Source organism: Cavia porcellus, unplaced genomic scaffold (assembly GCF_034190915.1).
Source record: "Cavia porcellus strain 051 isolate PalLab524CR breed Dunkin Hartley unplaced genomic scaffold, mCavPor4.1 scaffold_3, whole genome shotgun sequence".
In the NCBI taxonomy this organism is placed as follows: domain Eukaryota; kingdom Metazoa; phylum Chordata; class Mammalia; order Rodentia; family Caviidae; genus Cavia; species Cavia porcellus.
The window spans coordinates 32,452,657-32,468,764 of NW_026947486.1; the positions used below are offsets into that span (position 1 = coordinate 32,452,657).

General features: G+C 36.4%; 1 protein-coding gene across 6 annotated transcripts in view; it reads right to left on the bottom strand.

Annotated features, from left to right (window-relative positions):
- Nucleotides 1-15,448, bottom strand: part of Heph (hephaestin) — a 90,140-nt gene extending 74,692 nt beyond the window's left edge. For 2 of the 6 annotated variants that reach the window (XM_013144529.3, XM_013144526.3), the window contains exons 1-3: nucleotides 13,449-13,711; nucleotides 6,094-6,273; nucleotides 716-960 (exon numbers count right to left, since the gene is read on the bottom strand). In XM_013144529.3, coding sequence (XP_012999983.1) covers nucleotides 716-960; nucleotides 6,094-6,273; nucleotides 13,449-13,477 — 454 coding nt within the window. In that variant the 5' untranslated portion in view covers nucleotides 13,478-13,711. Of the gene's footprint in view, nucleotides 1-715; nucleotides 961-6,093; nucleotides 6,274-12,561; nucleotides 12,605-13,448; nucleotides 13,725-15,321 lie in introns of those variants that run through there. The other 4 variants (XM_013144528.3, XM_063245992.1, XM_013144527.3 and 1 more) reach the window with 4 other exon arrangements.
- Between the last annotated feature and the right edge of the window lie 660 nt (nucleotides 15,449-16,108).

Below are 16,108 nucleotides of genomic sequence, written 5' to 3' on the forward strand. Positions count from 1 at the left end.
TGATTTAATTTCCTTCCTTTTCCAGAAGTGTGATTACTGAATAATACAGTAGTTTGATTTTTATTTTTTATGCATTTCTATACTTTCACATAATAGCTATCTTAATTTACATGCCCATCAACTGTATATAAGAGTTCTGCTTTCTTTGCATCCTGTTCTACGAGCTAGCATCTTCCGAATTTGATCTGTATTCCTCTCACTCACTGTAAGTATTACAGGTCACTGGGAAAACCAAAAACGTAAGTTGAATTCCCTCTTATGAAAAAAATTGGACATTTTGGACAACATTGCAGTAATATATTTACAGCACAGTTCGCTTTTCAGCACATTTTAAAGAAGTGTCATTCAAATAACTCCTTTTGATAAAGTGGAAAAGGTTGTATCTTTGAATTCTTCATAAGAATTCTGAAGCCCCCCAAAAAAGAAGGGACATGACCAAGTCACTCAATGTCTGAATAACAAAACTGATTCCTGCTGGGGGTTTACTTCAGCCTGCACAAGCGCCTGCTTGGCAAGATTGAGGTTGTGTGAGTTCGATCCTCGGCACCAAAAAACAAAGCAAACAACAAAAAAAAGATTCCCATGTTTTCTCTGGGCAAAATCTTTGCCACTTCAGATAGATAAATAAGAAAAGACTTGTCCTTGTTCCCAGCTCTTCTTTCTCAGTAAAGGAAACATGATACTTGTTGAGACTGAAAGAAGTAAACTGGTTTACCTTCTGAGTCCTTCTCATAGAAGACACCGTGAGGGTGGATGGTATAGGGACGAGAGGCAAAATTCTTCAGGTGGATAAGGATTACATCCCCCACCTCAGCTTGTAACACTGGCCCTAGGAAGCCCAACCAGGAAGGCTGGGTCACTTCATCTACATAAGTGCTGTCCTTGTATTCCTTATAGATGGTCTTCTTATAGCTGCTCCCTATCCTGTTCTTGCCAGTCTTTAGAAATCTGGAAGCCATTCTGAGAAAGAAGAAAATAGTTACAATCTTCCCACCATCTGCAAATCACTGGAAGTCTCTTTTTTACAGAATACTGACAAAAGAATTTTCATTGGCTTAGCTTGGTGGTGCATACCTGAAATCCCAAGCACTCTGGGAGGCTGAGGCAAGAGGATGGAAAGTTCAAATATTCTAATCAGGCATTTTAGTAAGATCCAGTCTCAGAAAAGGGGATGGGGGTAGCTTATTGGGAAAGCAAAATAAAAAGTTTCCATCTTTAGAGCGAAGCAAGAGTAAATTTAATTATAAATACAAAAAACATAAAAGCTTTAAGTTTAACATTTAGAAAATGGTAAGTAGTAAGTTGAAGCACCTGAAATCACTGAGTCTTGCTGATTTCATTACTTCTAAAAAGGCAATTTCGCATGATTCAGCATGACTCAATACAATATATAGTAATAAGGATACAACCAAGTATGCACTAATTCTTTTTAAATGTTCAAATCTGCATTGATGTGCCCTTGGCATTACCCTGCTACATAAGGAGAGCATTAAAGCACAGGGGTTATGACTACAAGATGTGGATTCAGACAACTTGAATTGAATGCCTATTTTACTACTTCCAAATTTGTGAGGTATTGAGAAATTTACTTAAATACTTTGTACACAATTTTTCCACTTGTAAAATGAAGATAATCATAGTACCTAACTCAGACACTTGTTATTGGTGATTAACAGAATTAAAATTTAGGTCTAGGGGTGTTGTAGCTCAGTGATAGAGTGCATACTTAACATGTATGAGGTCCTGGGTTGTTTCTAAGCACAAGAACATAAAAAATAAATTGAAAATTAAAATATGCAAGTAATTTAGAACAACAGTACCTGGCATACTTCAAAAACACAGAAAATGCTATTGTTTTAAAGCATTGGGGATGTGAGGTAATAAAATTGTTCTCTCAAGGATAAGTTTAATAGAAGTACTCTCTGATTCAAATACCATGTTTATAGTTTTTCTTAAAATGGCTTGTGATAGACATAGCTCTTGTATGGAATGTCTGAGGCCCTAGGCTTAATCCTCAGCACTCAAAAAGGAAAACTAACTTCCCACTTTTTTTTTTTAAATTCTGTATCATTTCTATCATCTTTTTTGTTTTGTTTTTTAAAAGAAAAAAGAAAATGAAAGTAGAGCTGCTAATCTTACTATAATTCTTCCTAGAGAGCTCAGAGATGCAAAAGTTTTAGAGTCAAAAAAGGCCTATACTAAAATGTTCTCTGAAGGAAAAATTTCATTATTTTCTACCACTAAGTAATAGTATTTTTTGAACTATTGAAATGCATCAACTTTGAAAGCCCTTCTTGCATTGGGGAAATAAAATAGTTCATGGTCACAAAATATTTTTAAAAATTTATTCACTCATATTTTTAACAAATGTATGTGCAGCCCCTGAAAGTTTCTAAAATCAAGAAAGTTTATTTCGAAAGATGGTGGAATAGTAAGCAACAGAGTAAATAGCCTCTCTTAGACAAACAGTCCAGATGCTGGAATGTAGCATTCTGGAGAAGACAAGAAGGAAAGAAGCAAGTCCCCTCAACCCAGGAAGAAACTAAAAAGTGAGAACTGAAGCCCATAGATAGAATAAAATAAAAGAAGAAAAGAAACTTAAACAGAAGAAGGTAGTAGTTGGTGGCGCTTTCACTGGACCTGGAACCACAGTGCCAGAAGCACTGTTGGAACCCAGAAACGTATGGGCACAGGGAAGCTGGTGGCTAGCAAGCCCAAAAGCCTTGGCAGAGAAACACAGTGGCAGAGGGCAGCAGCAGACCAGAGAACTGCATTGGTGAGCAGTGAGTGTGGGGAACTCAGTCCTCCTGAGGGAGTGGGCAATTGGTCGGGCACCATTTTGGAGTTGGGCAGGATAACCATGGAGACAAGAACTGCATCTGGCTTCATTCAGCCACTCCTAGATCAGAGCAGAAGGTGGAAATTGCTTGGACTGAGTCCCGCCACTCTGCACAGTCCAATAGCCACTGCTGAGGTTTCCCTAAGCTATCTTTAACCAACCCCACCTGCCCTGTGCACACTAACATGGTAAAGACTCCTTGTGGTTAACCAGCTCAGAAGGGAGGGGCCAGCCTGCCCTGCCCCTGCTTACACTCCAGTAGCCACCAGCAGACTGGGGAAAGAAGGAAACAGCAGAAATACCTAGCCAACGCACTTCAGAGTAATTATAAACAATACAGGAAGTGCTGCGGACCCTGTTACCCACTTGTCCAGAAGAAACCAGGAATATGACAAGAGGAAGAAGCAAAAGGCAGTCTCTGGTCTCCAGCCCAAGCAGTACTGGCCCAGGAGAGGTAAACATGGAAGAGATATGGAGTTGCACACCTGCAGTTTTTGGAGCAACAACAACTGAAATAAGGAAACAACTCCACAAAGCTATAAAAGAACTTACAACAGAAATACAATAGTATTTCACCAGGTAAAAGAAGATACGCGAAACATAATAAAAGAATTGCTAAGCACCTCTAAAGAAGACACAGATGGAAGAATATAGGAGCATAAATAAAGGAGGGAAGCCTTCAATGAAAAATATTTTTAAACAGTAAAACACATTCAAAGAGAATACCAGGAAATTAAAAACTCCATTGAAAGCTGGCAAAAATGCTTGAAAGAAACTACAGATAGACTATCAAACCTTGAAGACAGGTTTGCAGCTTGTGATTGCAAAAGGAAAGATCTTTTAAAAATAACAAGGAATGAGGAAGTAACAGTACAAATGCCAGAAGATGATAAGAGGATATATAACTTAAGAATAAAAGATCTAAGTGAAGAAGCAGGGGTAAATACAAATGAAGTACAAAAGCTATTTACAGAAATAATTAAAGAGAACTTTCCAAACATAGGAAAAGGAAATGACATTCAGATATATAAGGCATACAGAACGCCAGCCAGCTATAACCAAAATAGATCTACCTCCAGACATACAATAATCAAGATCCCAGAAATTATACACAAGAACAGAATATTAAAAGCTGTCATAGAAAAGAAACAGATCACCAATAAAGGAAAACCCATCAGAATCACAGCAGATTTCTTCACACAAACCGTCAAATCAAGAAGAGCTTGAAGTGAAGTATTCCAAGTCCTGAAAGAAAATGACTTCCAATCCAGATTGATGTATCCTGAAAAACTCTCTCTCAAAACTAATGGAGAAACAAAGTACTTCCATGACAAAGAGGAACTGGGTGAGTTCATGACCACCAAACCAACCCTACAAAAAATACTGAAGGATGAGAGAGAGAGAGAGAGAGAGAGAGATAGAGAGACAAAGAGAAAGAGAGAGAGAGAGAGAGAGAGAGAGAGAGAGAGAGAGAGAGAGAGAGAGCAAAAATTATGGTTTCAGGAACAGTGGCAGAGGGGGCTCACAGAATGGGGACCTTGTCCATCAGCTGCAAATTGCTAGAAAGCAACACTTTTATACAATGGAAAATGACTCAGTTATAAAGAAAGAAAACCTCGAGGCTCTTGTAGGTAAATGGATACAACTCAAGGTCATGCTCAGGGGTAAAAAGATTCAGAATCACTTAGGTGAATAGTGAACTGCCTCTAAAGCCTAAAGGAGTTAGTGGGATGTAAAATATACAATGCACTCTGTGAAGATAAAAGGAAAGGAATTGTCTAAAAAGGGAAGGCAGTGACCATTGTTAATCTTGTATCATGATTTGAAACTCATATTGTGTTCATCGTTCTGTTTAGTATGGTTTTATTCTATTCCAGTTTTTCTACTTGTATTAGATTTGATGGCATGGACAGCTATTCCAAAGATAGCAGGATATATTATGGTAACCATTTTTGATTTGCTATTAACTTGATTTGAATCCTGTATTGCTTTCACTATATTGTGTTATTCTACTCTATTTTGTTTGACTTATTATACCTGATGATACGGACCATTCTTTTGAAGGTAGAAGGAGACATGGTAACCATTGTTGATCATCTTGTATTTTGTTTCTACATCATGTACTATGTCCATCCTTTTGTTTTGACTGATTCTATTTTGTTTTGTCACATTTGGTTTATTCTCTTCAAAATATAAACAATTATTAAAAAAAAGTTTATTCCAATCAGGCAAGGTAGTTCACTTCTGTAATCCCAGTAGTATTGGAGGCTGAGGCAAAAGGGTTGCAAACTCAACCTGGGTAACTTAGTGACTGTGTGAAACTCTATCTCAAAATAAAAGACTGGGGATCTAGGTCAGTGAAAATGCCTGGTTTCAATTCCAAGTACCAAAAGACAGAGAGAGAAGGGAGGGGAGAGGGGAGGAGGGGAGAAGAAGGAAGGAAGAAAAAAGAGAAAGAGTGAGAGGCAAAGAGAAAGAAAGAAAGAAAGAGAGAGAGAAAAAAAGAAAGAGTTGTATTTCATAGTTTTTGTCAGAATTAGGTGAGACAAAGTTTGTAAATACCTAGTATGGTAACTGTCACAGAGTGCTACATTTGTGATAGTCATTAGTATCATTTCCTTGCTTCTAAGGCTTACCTTATTTCTTTTTTAAATTTTCACATATATATCTAAAATCACATTAGTTTCACCACCCTATGGAAGCAATAGTTTCACTACAAATTTACAAATATTTTATATATATATATATATATATATATATATATATTTAATTTGTGTACAATTTATTAGTACATATTTGGCATAAATAATGTTTACATTCCTTGTGTAGTTGATATTTATACATAGTATATCTTAATTCCATTTTTCATCCCTTTCTTGTTTTCTCTTCTCTTCCCTCATTGCTTAATCTCCTTTCCACTTGAGAAAGATCTTTCTCCCTACTTCTTATTTTCCATCTTTTCTTTCCCCCCTAATTTATATTTTAAAATAAACTAAACAAATGTTAGAATCAAAGAAACTGAATTATCTTTAAGACTCTAAAAATGCTGAGGCACACCAGTTTGGAAAATCAGACTCTAGATGGGATGTTCACTGGATCAGTTTGCTCTCTCCCCAGAAGCATTTCCTGTATGCAGTTCCTGATCTCTCTGAGAGAGACTGCATCCTTGGAAAGCACCCTCAAAAGGCTAACTTTTCACCTCAGGGATACCCCCTTTAAACTCCAGACATAAAACCATGAGAAATTAAACCTACTTGTCACTGTCCAGAGACTGGTTTGTGATGATATTCCTTCCCATGGGAGCATAGTTCCACTGCACGTCCTGAATGCCCAGGTAGTAGACTCGAGTGGCCCCATTAGTCAGGAGTGGCCAGAAGGATTGCATGAATAGTAGACCCCAGAGAAGGTGACCTGGCTCCATGGCCCACATTACTCTGGGAAACAGACAAATGAAAACTGCTGATATGAATGAAGGAGAACAAATGGGCTTTGGATATATCTGGAAAACCAAGAGGCAAAGATCAGGTGAAATGGTTGAAAAGCAAAACTAAAATCAGCCCAGTTCTTTAACCTTACTTGATCACTCTCAGTTTACCAAGTGTTCAGTGATTTCTACACATCAGACTTCAGAGGACAAAGTTAAAAATTCACCTATACTGATAATTTCACATCACTTCTGAAGAAGGAAGATCTCAATCCTGTTTCTTCAGTACTAAGAGAAGGAAGAATTGTACTCTGTCCCAAGAATCAGTAATAAGGCATAAGAAGCCTGATTAATCCACACTGACTCATTTGGTACCTAGATCAAGTCATGATTTCTTCCTTTGCCTGTTTTCCCATAAGCAAATGAAAATTCATTGCTGTTCACTTTCTATCATCTATAAATTATGTTTATAAACAAATAAGAATTCATCAAGAAACATCTACTGGAATATTCATGAATCAAAAACTGAAACAGCCAAAATGTTTGTGCATACTAATATGGATGAATGAGCTTCATTTTATTCCTACAATGGATTTCTAAATGGCTCTAATAGTAAAGAAACTACAACCACACACAATCATATTGACAAATCTCACAAATGTAATGTTGCAGAAAGAAACTGTACACAAAGAGCACACATAATTTATGACTTCATTATGAGTCAGTACGGCCTAACGGGAAAAAAAAAAAAAAAAACAGAGAAGCAACATACGCTATTAGAAGTAAGAATAGAGGCTAACTCAGTGTATAGCAATTGTGAAGCAGCCATGAAGCTCTACATTCCATCCTAAACGTCAAAAAAACTTAAAGGAAGAAAAGGATAAGAAAGAGAAAAAGAAGTAGAAACCATAGTGTTTTCCTTGAGGTATATATCACTGAAGACAACAAAGGCTCCCAATGTTCTTACCTCTTAATATGCATCAATTATATGGGTGTGTCTCAGTTGTGAAAATATGCTGAGCTATCAGCTTAAAATCTGTGCATTTTTTGCATGCATGGTATAACTCAAAAAAATTAAAATTGAAATAAAAATAAATGTATATGTGTGGGAAATATACCAAACTTCCCAGAAGGACATATTCCCTGTTGCTTCTTAAGGCTAGGTACAAATCCATTTTACAGGTCCAATCCTGAAACAGATTCAAACCCAAACTTCTACCCTCTTATTTTAGTAACATAAATCAGGAGGTTAAAGTTCTTGGAGTAGGATAAAATGCTCAGTTATATCATACACTTCTAGTGAAACACAGAAACACAAACACATCAATACACACACATATTTGCATATATTGGCTCATGCAATCTTAGTTAAAGGCAAAGATGCACACATTTACAATCATACGTAAAGCCCACTGTCATGGAGTCACCTTCAGAATCATAATAATAGCAGCAACAATAATCAGTACTTAGAGTTTGACCGTGATGCACCTACATATTTTGCATAAATTACATCATTTAATCCTCACAAACTCCCAATTAAGTAGATGTCATTATTATTACCATGTTATAGTAGAGGAATTAACAGAGTGTAAAGTAATTTGCTCAAGGCATCTAGTTAACAATAGGTAAAAAACTTATTTGAGGAAGTATGAATTTAATGCTTATGATCTTAATCATATGCTATCTTCCACAAATACATACTTGACTACCCACATGTATATGCACAGAAAACATGCATATGACCATAACTATAGGTATATCTAGGAAAAACATATACTCTAAAATAATGCAATTACTTGTGACTATTATTACTTTAGAAACACACATCCACACATAGACAATAATGATAATGATAAAGATAGCTGCCAGTCATTGAGAGATTACTAAACACAGAACATCATATTCATTTCTTTACATAAACTATTTCACAAATTTAAACCCAATATATGAAATATGGATAATTTAATCAAAAATAAAAAATATAATCCCCAGTGACACAAACAAAAAGGATATACACAAAGATAGGTGTGATGAGGAACACTTATCATTCCACTCTTTTAGGAGACTGAGGCAGAGGATCACAAAGTCAAGTCCTGCCTAGGCAAATTAATGAGATACTACCTCAAAATAAAATGAGGTTGGATACATAGCTCAGTGATAGAATGTTGCTGAGTTTGTTACCCAAGTACTACACACACACACACACACACACACACACACACACACACACACACATATAGATTCACATATAGATAGAAAAGTTTCAGATACTTACCTTAATTTTAAAAAGAAACCCATAGAATTCCTTACAAATTCTTGGGTATTTCAAATGTGGCAGTAAATTTCTAGTCTCCAAATTATATTTGACAGAAAGCCCTTAATTAAGCAATGACCTGTTTGCGGGTTCTTTCCAAAGTTTGGCTCTCCCATTGAAAAGTTATGTAGCCTTGGGTATTACTTTACAATTATGAAACTGTTTTCTTCTCTGTAACACAGCTGTAATAACAGCTTTGAAGAAACAAATCAGAAAACATACACGAAAGGGCCCCTGTAATATCAGTGTTTGGAAAATATTAGGCAATCACTACCGATTTCCTCTCTGTTCTTTCCCCCACTTGACTATAACTTACTATTGTTTGCTTGTTTATTTACTGTAGTAAGGATTGAATTCAGGACTTTTGTACTGAGCTACATCCCCAATACTTTTTTTTTTTTTTTTTTTTTTTTTTACAAAACAAGATCTCACTAAGTCATTAAATTACCCAGGCTGGGTTCAAACTTGTGAACTTTCTGCCTCAGCTTTGCAGAGTGTAAGAATTACAAGTTTGTCTCCCATACTCAGTTATTCTTCCATACAGTGTACATTTCTATACCAAGGGTTAATTTAAATCTCCAACTACTCCAGAAGAACACTGCTAGCCTCTCTGTGTCACTTAGGGCTGCTCTCTACAGCACTCAACTGGATTAAGTCAGACTTCGTGTTACTGTTGGTTTTCTGAGCTGCCTAGTGAATTACACTTATTTCTGAAAATGTACTATAAACTCCTTGAGAGTGAATACTATCCAACACAGTGGCAGCCCAGTAGGTGGAAGCTAGTTATCTATTGCTAAAGTAACACAAAGAAGCATATGCAGGCAGTCCTATAAATTCAATACTCTGGCAGGCTAGGGACTGAAGATAACAAATCTGAACTCAGCCTGGGAAACTTAGCAAGACCTTGTCTTAAATAAATAAAAAAATTATAAATTTTTTTTAAAAGGGTATAGTTTACAGCTCTGTGTGAAAATCCGGGGTTCAGGCACACAAAACAAAGTTTTAAGTTCGTATTAGCTCACCATTTGCCTCTAGTTCGAGTTCTGTCCCTAGTTCAAAGAGTATTTTCACTGTATAGAAAGACCACATCTTTTTCATCTATTCCTCAATTGATGGGCACTTTGGTTTTCTATAAGATTTAGGTATTACAAATTGTTCCACTATAACCATGAGTACACACATAACTGAGGTATGATGTTTTTAATTATTTTAGGAAGATACCGAGAAGGGGAATATCTGTGTGAAATGGGACCTCTAGATACAATGGAGTATAAAGAAGGATAAATGAGCCATAAAGAAGGATAAATGAGACTTTTATAGGTAAATAGATGTAACCCGTGACTATACTTATAAGAGAAATAAATCACTCACTGTGTAAACATCATATTGTTTCCCTGGTATGAGAAATTAAGAGTAAATAAGGTCCAAAATGTACAATACATATTGTGAAATGAGAATGAATTGTTCAAAAAGAAAAAGGAACTAGGGTAGGGAAAAAGGTAAGGAAGAAAGGGAAAAGGAAAAAAATACAAGATATTTTTACTACTAGTTACTCTTAGTGCATTGAAAAGAAAGTTTAGTGCTAATATCATTTGGAGAAATTTTTATGTCCATATCATATACTCTGAGAAATGACTTTAAAGATAACAATACTCAATGTATTAACTATTGTTATTCTACTATTATTTTGTTAAGACATTTTGTTTTAATTTTTCCCATAAGATAAAAAAGTGACTTTAGTCAAGTTTATTCACCTCATTAGAGATCAGTTTTCTATTTTTAAAATAATGTAGCATATAGAGCTGGACTGTATAATTTTTACCTTTTGGGAGTAATGGAAGTATTATAATCTAATAAAATAAACAAAAGTATCAAAAATGTAGCATTTAGAGTTCATAAAGAATCATTACAAAATTAATTTAAAAATAAAAAGAAATGTAAAGTATTAAAAAAAGAATCATTACAGCTCTCACACAATGTCAATACACACAATCACTGATGAAACACAGGTATACTCATATGTACGTACACGTAGTACTATTTATGGTGGCAGAAGCAGCCACTCATTGGAAATCTCAAAGGAAAAGGAGTGTTCTTTGCTCATTGTAAGTCTGAATGCAACATGGACCTGCACCAACTTTCCTTCTCTGAGTGGTATTAGCAAGGCAGCAATCACAGCTACTGAGGAGACTGAGATAGGAGGACTTGCCAGCTTAAGGTCACCCTAGGGAACTGACAGATCCTGTCTCAAAATAAAAAATGTAAAGATCTGAGGATGTAGCACAGTGTGAAATCTTTATGTTCAGTCTCCTATACCACAAAAAAATGCTTGAGCACATGGCTATTGTTAATACAAATAAGAAAATTGATTTATAAATGAAAACTGCTATAATTAAAGTGTTAACTTTTTAAAAAATAATTGTTTTAAAGCTAAGAATAGAACCCAGGCCTTTATGCCCCCTAGGCAAGCATGTTACCACTGAGCTATACCCTACTCCAAAGCTTTACCATTACATAGATAGGAACATGTACAACTCTGAAGTTCTGATGTATAGAAACATATGCATCAAATCATAGAAATGAGTTTTAAATACATAGACATTTCAAGTTGACATTGTTCTGTCCTTAGAAGCAACATAGTATATGTAAAAGAACCAGAACTTTTAAGTGAGATAAACTTAGGTTTGAGTACTGTTTTAAGTTGTATTTGAATGAGATGATCTTACAAGGCATCTGGGACTTGCTAGTACTAGTTTTTCTTCCTTTTAATTACTGACTTTCTTTCCTCCACAAGGATTTGTCATTGCTATTGTTATGGTTCTTATTGTTTAATTTGGTGTTATCATATACTTTAAGAGCGGAAGAGGACAGCCCATCAGATTCCTTTAGAAATGCTTAGAAATTTCATAGAATTTAGAAAGAGTTCAGACAATGTAAAAAAAAGCAAGTTCCATTTCTAGATTCATATGTATTTATGATACGACCTAGAACAAATCATTCAACCTCCAGAGCTCATGTTTCCTTATTGCTTAAATGGGGATGATCTCTGCCTTGAGTTGTTCATTAATTTGGTATGAAGATCAAGTGAGATGAAAGAACTGAAATCTTAGTGTACGTTTTTCATTTGAGACAGGATTTTTTTTCTCTACTGAGCCCACAGAAAAGAGCCAGAATTATGAGGAAAAAGGAAAGCAGAAAATGAAAGTTTACATAGGGAAGCTGAGCAAGACTCTTGAGAAAAAGTAAAAAGGGGGTACTTAAAAAAAAAAAGTAAAAGGGATCTGTTGTAGAAGTGTATGGCTGTAATTTCAGCATTCTGGGAAACTGAGACAGAAGGATCATAAATTCATGCCCAGCCTTGGTAACTTATCAGCTTAGCAAGACTTGTCTCAAAATAAGAATTTAATAATGTAATTTTAACTTAATAATTTAATAAAAGAACTGGAGTTCTAACTCACAGCATAAGCCTTGGTTCAATCCACAGACGGCAAAGTATAAAATAAAATAAAATAAAATGGAAGGCAGAAAGAAGAGGCATTCAAAGGAAGGAAAAGTTCAAAATACTTTTTTGGCTGCTTGTAATAAGAATTAAAACATAGTTACTATGTAGAACCTTTGTTTCACCCTGGGGAGAAGGTTTGCCACCATTAAGGCAAACTCCCCTATCTTTTACCTTACTTTTCTATTATCCCAATGTCACCTGGACCTGGTTATCATCATCAATGACAGTTTGCATCAGTGTTTTCCACAGAATTTTTGAATTGTTCCCTTCATGTGGCAATGCTCTTTTCTCTCCCTCTCCCTTCCTTTTCTAAATTGGGCTAGCCTGTATTGAACAGGCTTATCCCAGACAAGACATCACTCAATCAAAAATGAATGCTAAAGTATTCCTGGGGCTCTATCCCTAACCTCTTAGCAACCTTCCAAACAAAATGAACATTAAGATTCATTAGGATTAACATTGAATGAACCATTAAGAGTCACCTTTTGGTTCTCTGCTTTCTTAACTAGTTATTTTTTCTTCACCCTGTAATACAAAATATCCCAAAGTTAAAAACTTTAATTCAAATCCCGTATCTTACTTGTAACAGCTATATGACTTCTAAAATTATTTCACCTTAGCCAAAAATGTGGATGATATTTATTTCACAGGATTCTTTTGAAGCCTAAACAAAACAATGGATATTTAACCCCCTGACAAAGAGCTTGTTTGTCATATAATACATGTTCAGTAATGAGAATCTGAAGACAGTGCAGATATCCACACCAATAAAACCTTTGTACATCGCAGATTTATTATATATAAGAAACTGAGATAAGGGTGGTGAAGGGGTTTTCTGCAGATTATGCATCCAGCTACTGGGAAAACCAAATTTGAACTCATGTTTATTGAAAGATTCCTGTCATTTAGATACTAAAAATTAAAAGATACTTCAGATTTTAGCTTTGCTCGGCTATCATATATTGGCTTACTCTGTCTCAATCTGACCTGGAAATATGAAAACAAGCATAGATTTTGAGGATTTGAGCCTCTTCATTTATGTAGTCTTCATGTTCATCACCACAATAAGCTTCCCCAATCTGAGAGACAGAAAATGAGCCAGTTGTTTCCACAGGACAATGAACTAGTCTCTGTGACACTAGAACTGCTCCAGAAAAAGAAAAGCCAGTGTGGTCCTGGCCATTTTGCAAAGAGAAACAAAAGGACCCTATTTTTTTTTTCTCTAACTTCCCTGGGACCCCAGCCAAACTTCCTCCAACTTCTCAGCCACTAACTCTGCCAGTAGCTCCCCGTAAACCCAGCCGGATAAGGGTTTTTGCATAGTAAGGCAGGTGAGATCATTCAGAAAGTGAAGAGAAAGAAAGCTTACCTTGATAGAGAAAATACTTTCATATTCATTCCAGCGGCCCATTGATGCTGAACTGCAGACCCTAGCCTGAGCCTGCCAGTTCTGTTCAGTATCCTGGCTTACAGGCTTTTCTCAAAAATTAAATCTTGGACTTGTTTGTAGCAGAGGGTGAGAGAGTGGGCTGTGGAAATAGGGATTTGGGGGTGGGGGATGGCCTAGAGTGAGTGAAAGGAGGAGGGGATAGTGCTAAGTGAGCTCTTTTCTAAAAATCAATATGGGAATGTCTTTTTCCGGGCAGACCGGTTTGGTACAAAACCTGGGCTGGTTCTTTGACCATATCCGGGTGTTTTGCAAATCCTGGTTAGGATCTAAAGAGGATTACAAGAGGGTGGGTTGCACCCCTGATACAACAGCGTTCTGAACTGGGAGGAAAATGCACTGTCAATGTGGCTATTCAAAATTTGCAGGTTAAGTCTTAAGAAATAGGCTAGGCTGGGAATGTAGCACAGTGGTAGAATATTTGCCTAGGTTGTAGGAGACCTGGGTCCAATATCTAGAAAAGAAAGAAAGAAAGAAAGAAAGAAAGAAAGAAAGAAAGAAAGAAAGAAAGAAAGAAAGAAAGAGGTCCTGTACAGGGTTACTGGATAAAGAAACTATTGAACTTTTCTTCTTCTTGTTCAGAAACACAATTATCATCCCCGTCTTTATCTGAGGTCATGGTTGCTTAAAAATAGACAGAAGTAAAGCAATAGTAAAACAAATAGCTGTCTTCCTTTATGCCTCTCAACATGTTAACTATTATAAATGTATTCTCTCATTTGCTTCTCAAAATTATCTTGTGAAATAGGTACTCTAGGTCTCTATGTTATACAATGGAGGAAAAACTAGATTCCAAGGGAGAAAGTGACTTACTCAAGATCACACAGTTAGGAATTAAAAGAAGGGTAAATTGCCCTGGGTCTCTATAGTCTTTTTCTGATGACACTATTACATTATGCAGTTTAATGGAGGAACACAGATATTTCTTTGGAAGTAAGGTACGGAATTTAATTACTGACTACCTGTTAGATATTTTTTTAAACATACATTAACTCTGTCTTTGTCATTTGTAGCAGATCCTAGAGCAAAACTCCAGGGATATGTTAACAACATTCTACATCAAATTAAATCACATATAATTAGAAGATAGCCTGGATTTGCAAAGGCAAGTGATAGCCTGAAAAACTAAGATTCAGGAGTATTTGAAACAATTTTAAAAAAGTAACATAGGTCCTAACAATTTACAGTGAAACTGAAGCCTGGCTTTGTTTAAAGTCAAAGGCCATCCCTCTTGCCCCTTGATAGGAAATAGGGAGGTAGATTTTGTGCCAATGGGAATGGGCTCTGGGAATGGGGCGGAGATGGGAGAGCCAAGAGGAGAAGTAAAATTGTTAAGTTGTGATATTTAAAATGTAGTATTTTTATGCATCATAAACTACACTAAGAAAAAAAGAAAAAAGTAGTGAAAATCATTGACCTGAGTTAAGTGACCTAGGCCCCAACTCCCCTCTCATGGTCAGTAATCACCTGCTGTATGTGCTTTGGTTCAAATCTTTCTCTTCCCTGAGTCTCTTTCCATTTGTAAAATGAAGATTTTCAATTAGATGTGGACTCTCACAGCTCTGTAAAATTATATGTCTAGGACTCCATGAGAAAAGCACATTCTAGGCATTAAGAGTGGAAGACAAAAAAGTGACAAAGACATGAAGTAATAAAGGAAAGAGTAGGTAGTGCATAATTCTTGGCGATAAAGCTGAATATTTCATGCCTTTTTGGGAAAGACAGTACACCTACCAAATCCCGGTAGAGGAAGGGAGGCAGGTACATTGGCAGTTCTACTGCCTGATATCCTTACTTTGTGATGAGGCGATCTTGGTTAGGAGCAGGTGCTGTTCTTCAGGCAGTCAAAGCACATTTTCCTTTCCTGGAATTAAAGCATTTGTTACAGGCCAAGCAAGAGGACTTCCAGAAGACTGAGCTGGTGGGGCAAAGTCTGGGTCATAAACCAATACAGATTCTAAAAAGTGATCAGACACTTAGAAACTGTCCCACTGACTCAAGCCTAGACTAAGCAAAGTGGAAGCACCAGTAAAGGGAAGGGAGGAGCTACAGGCCTCAGCTCTCACAGAAATGCTCAGTGGTCAAAGGAACCAGGATCAGGCCACAACAGCACCTAGGATTATCTACCTGGTACAGATGTGAACCTTGAAGCTAAAGGGGGAAGGTGGGGACCAAACCCATTAGCTTGAGGTCCAAGTCCAGGCTCTAAGGCATTTATGATAGGGAGGGGAAGGGATAAGGCCTCTGCTGTGACTCATGGAAGACAACAAGGAAAGGTTCATTATTGAAGTTCTTGAGTCAACACAGTGGAGACTGCAAGAGACCAACTAGGTCAAATCACCAGGCTTGTATTATTTGTTCAGAATTTTCACTAGAAGATACTCTGTGCCTGCTTCTCCTGCAAATCCTTGGTACATATCTGCTGCCTTCTCTCAGGGGGCAATTGAAAAAAAAATTTAAGTGGATACCTGTAGAACAGGAGTTGACAAACATTTTCTGTAAAGTATTGCTCTATAAATATTTTATTTGCAGAACATACCATTTGTATATATAATAGCTATTCAAATACACAATTGTAGCTC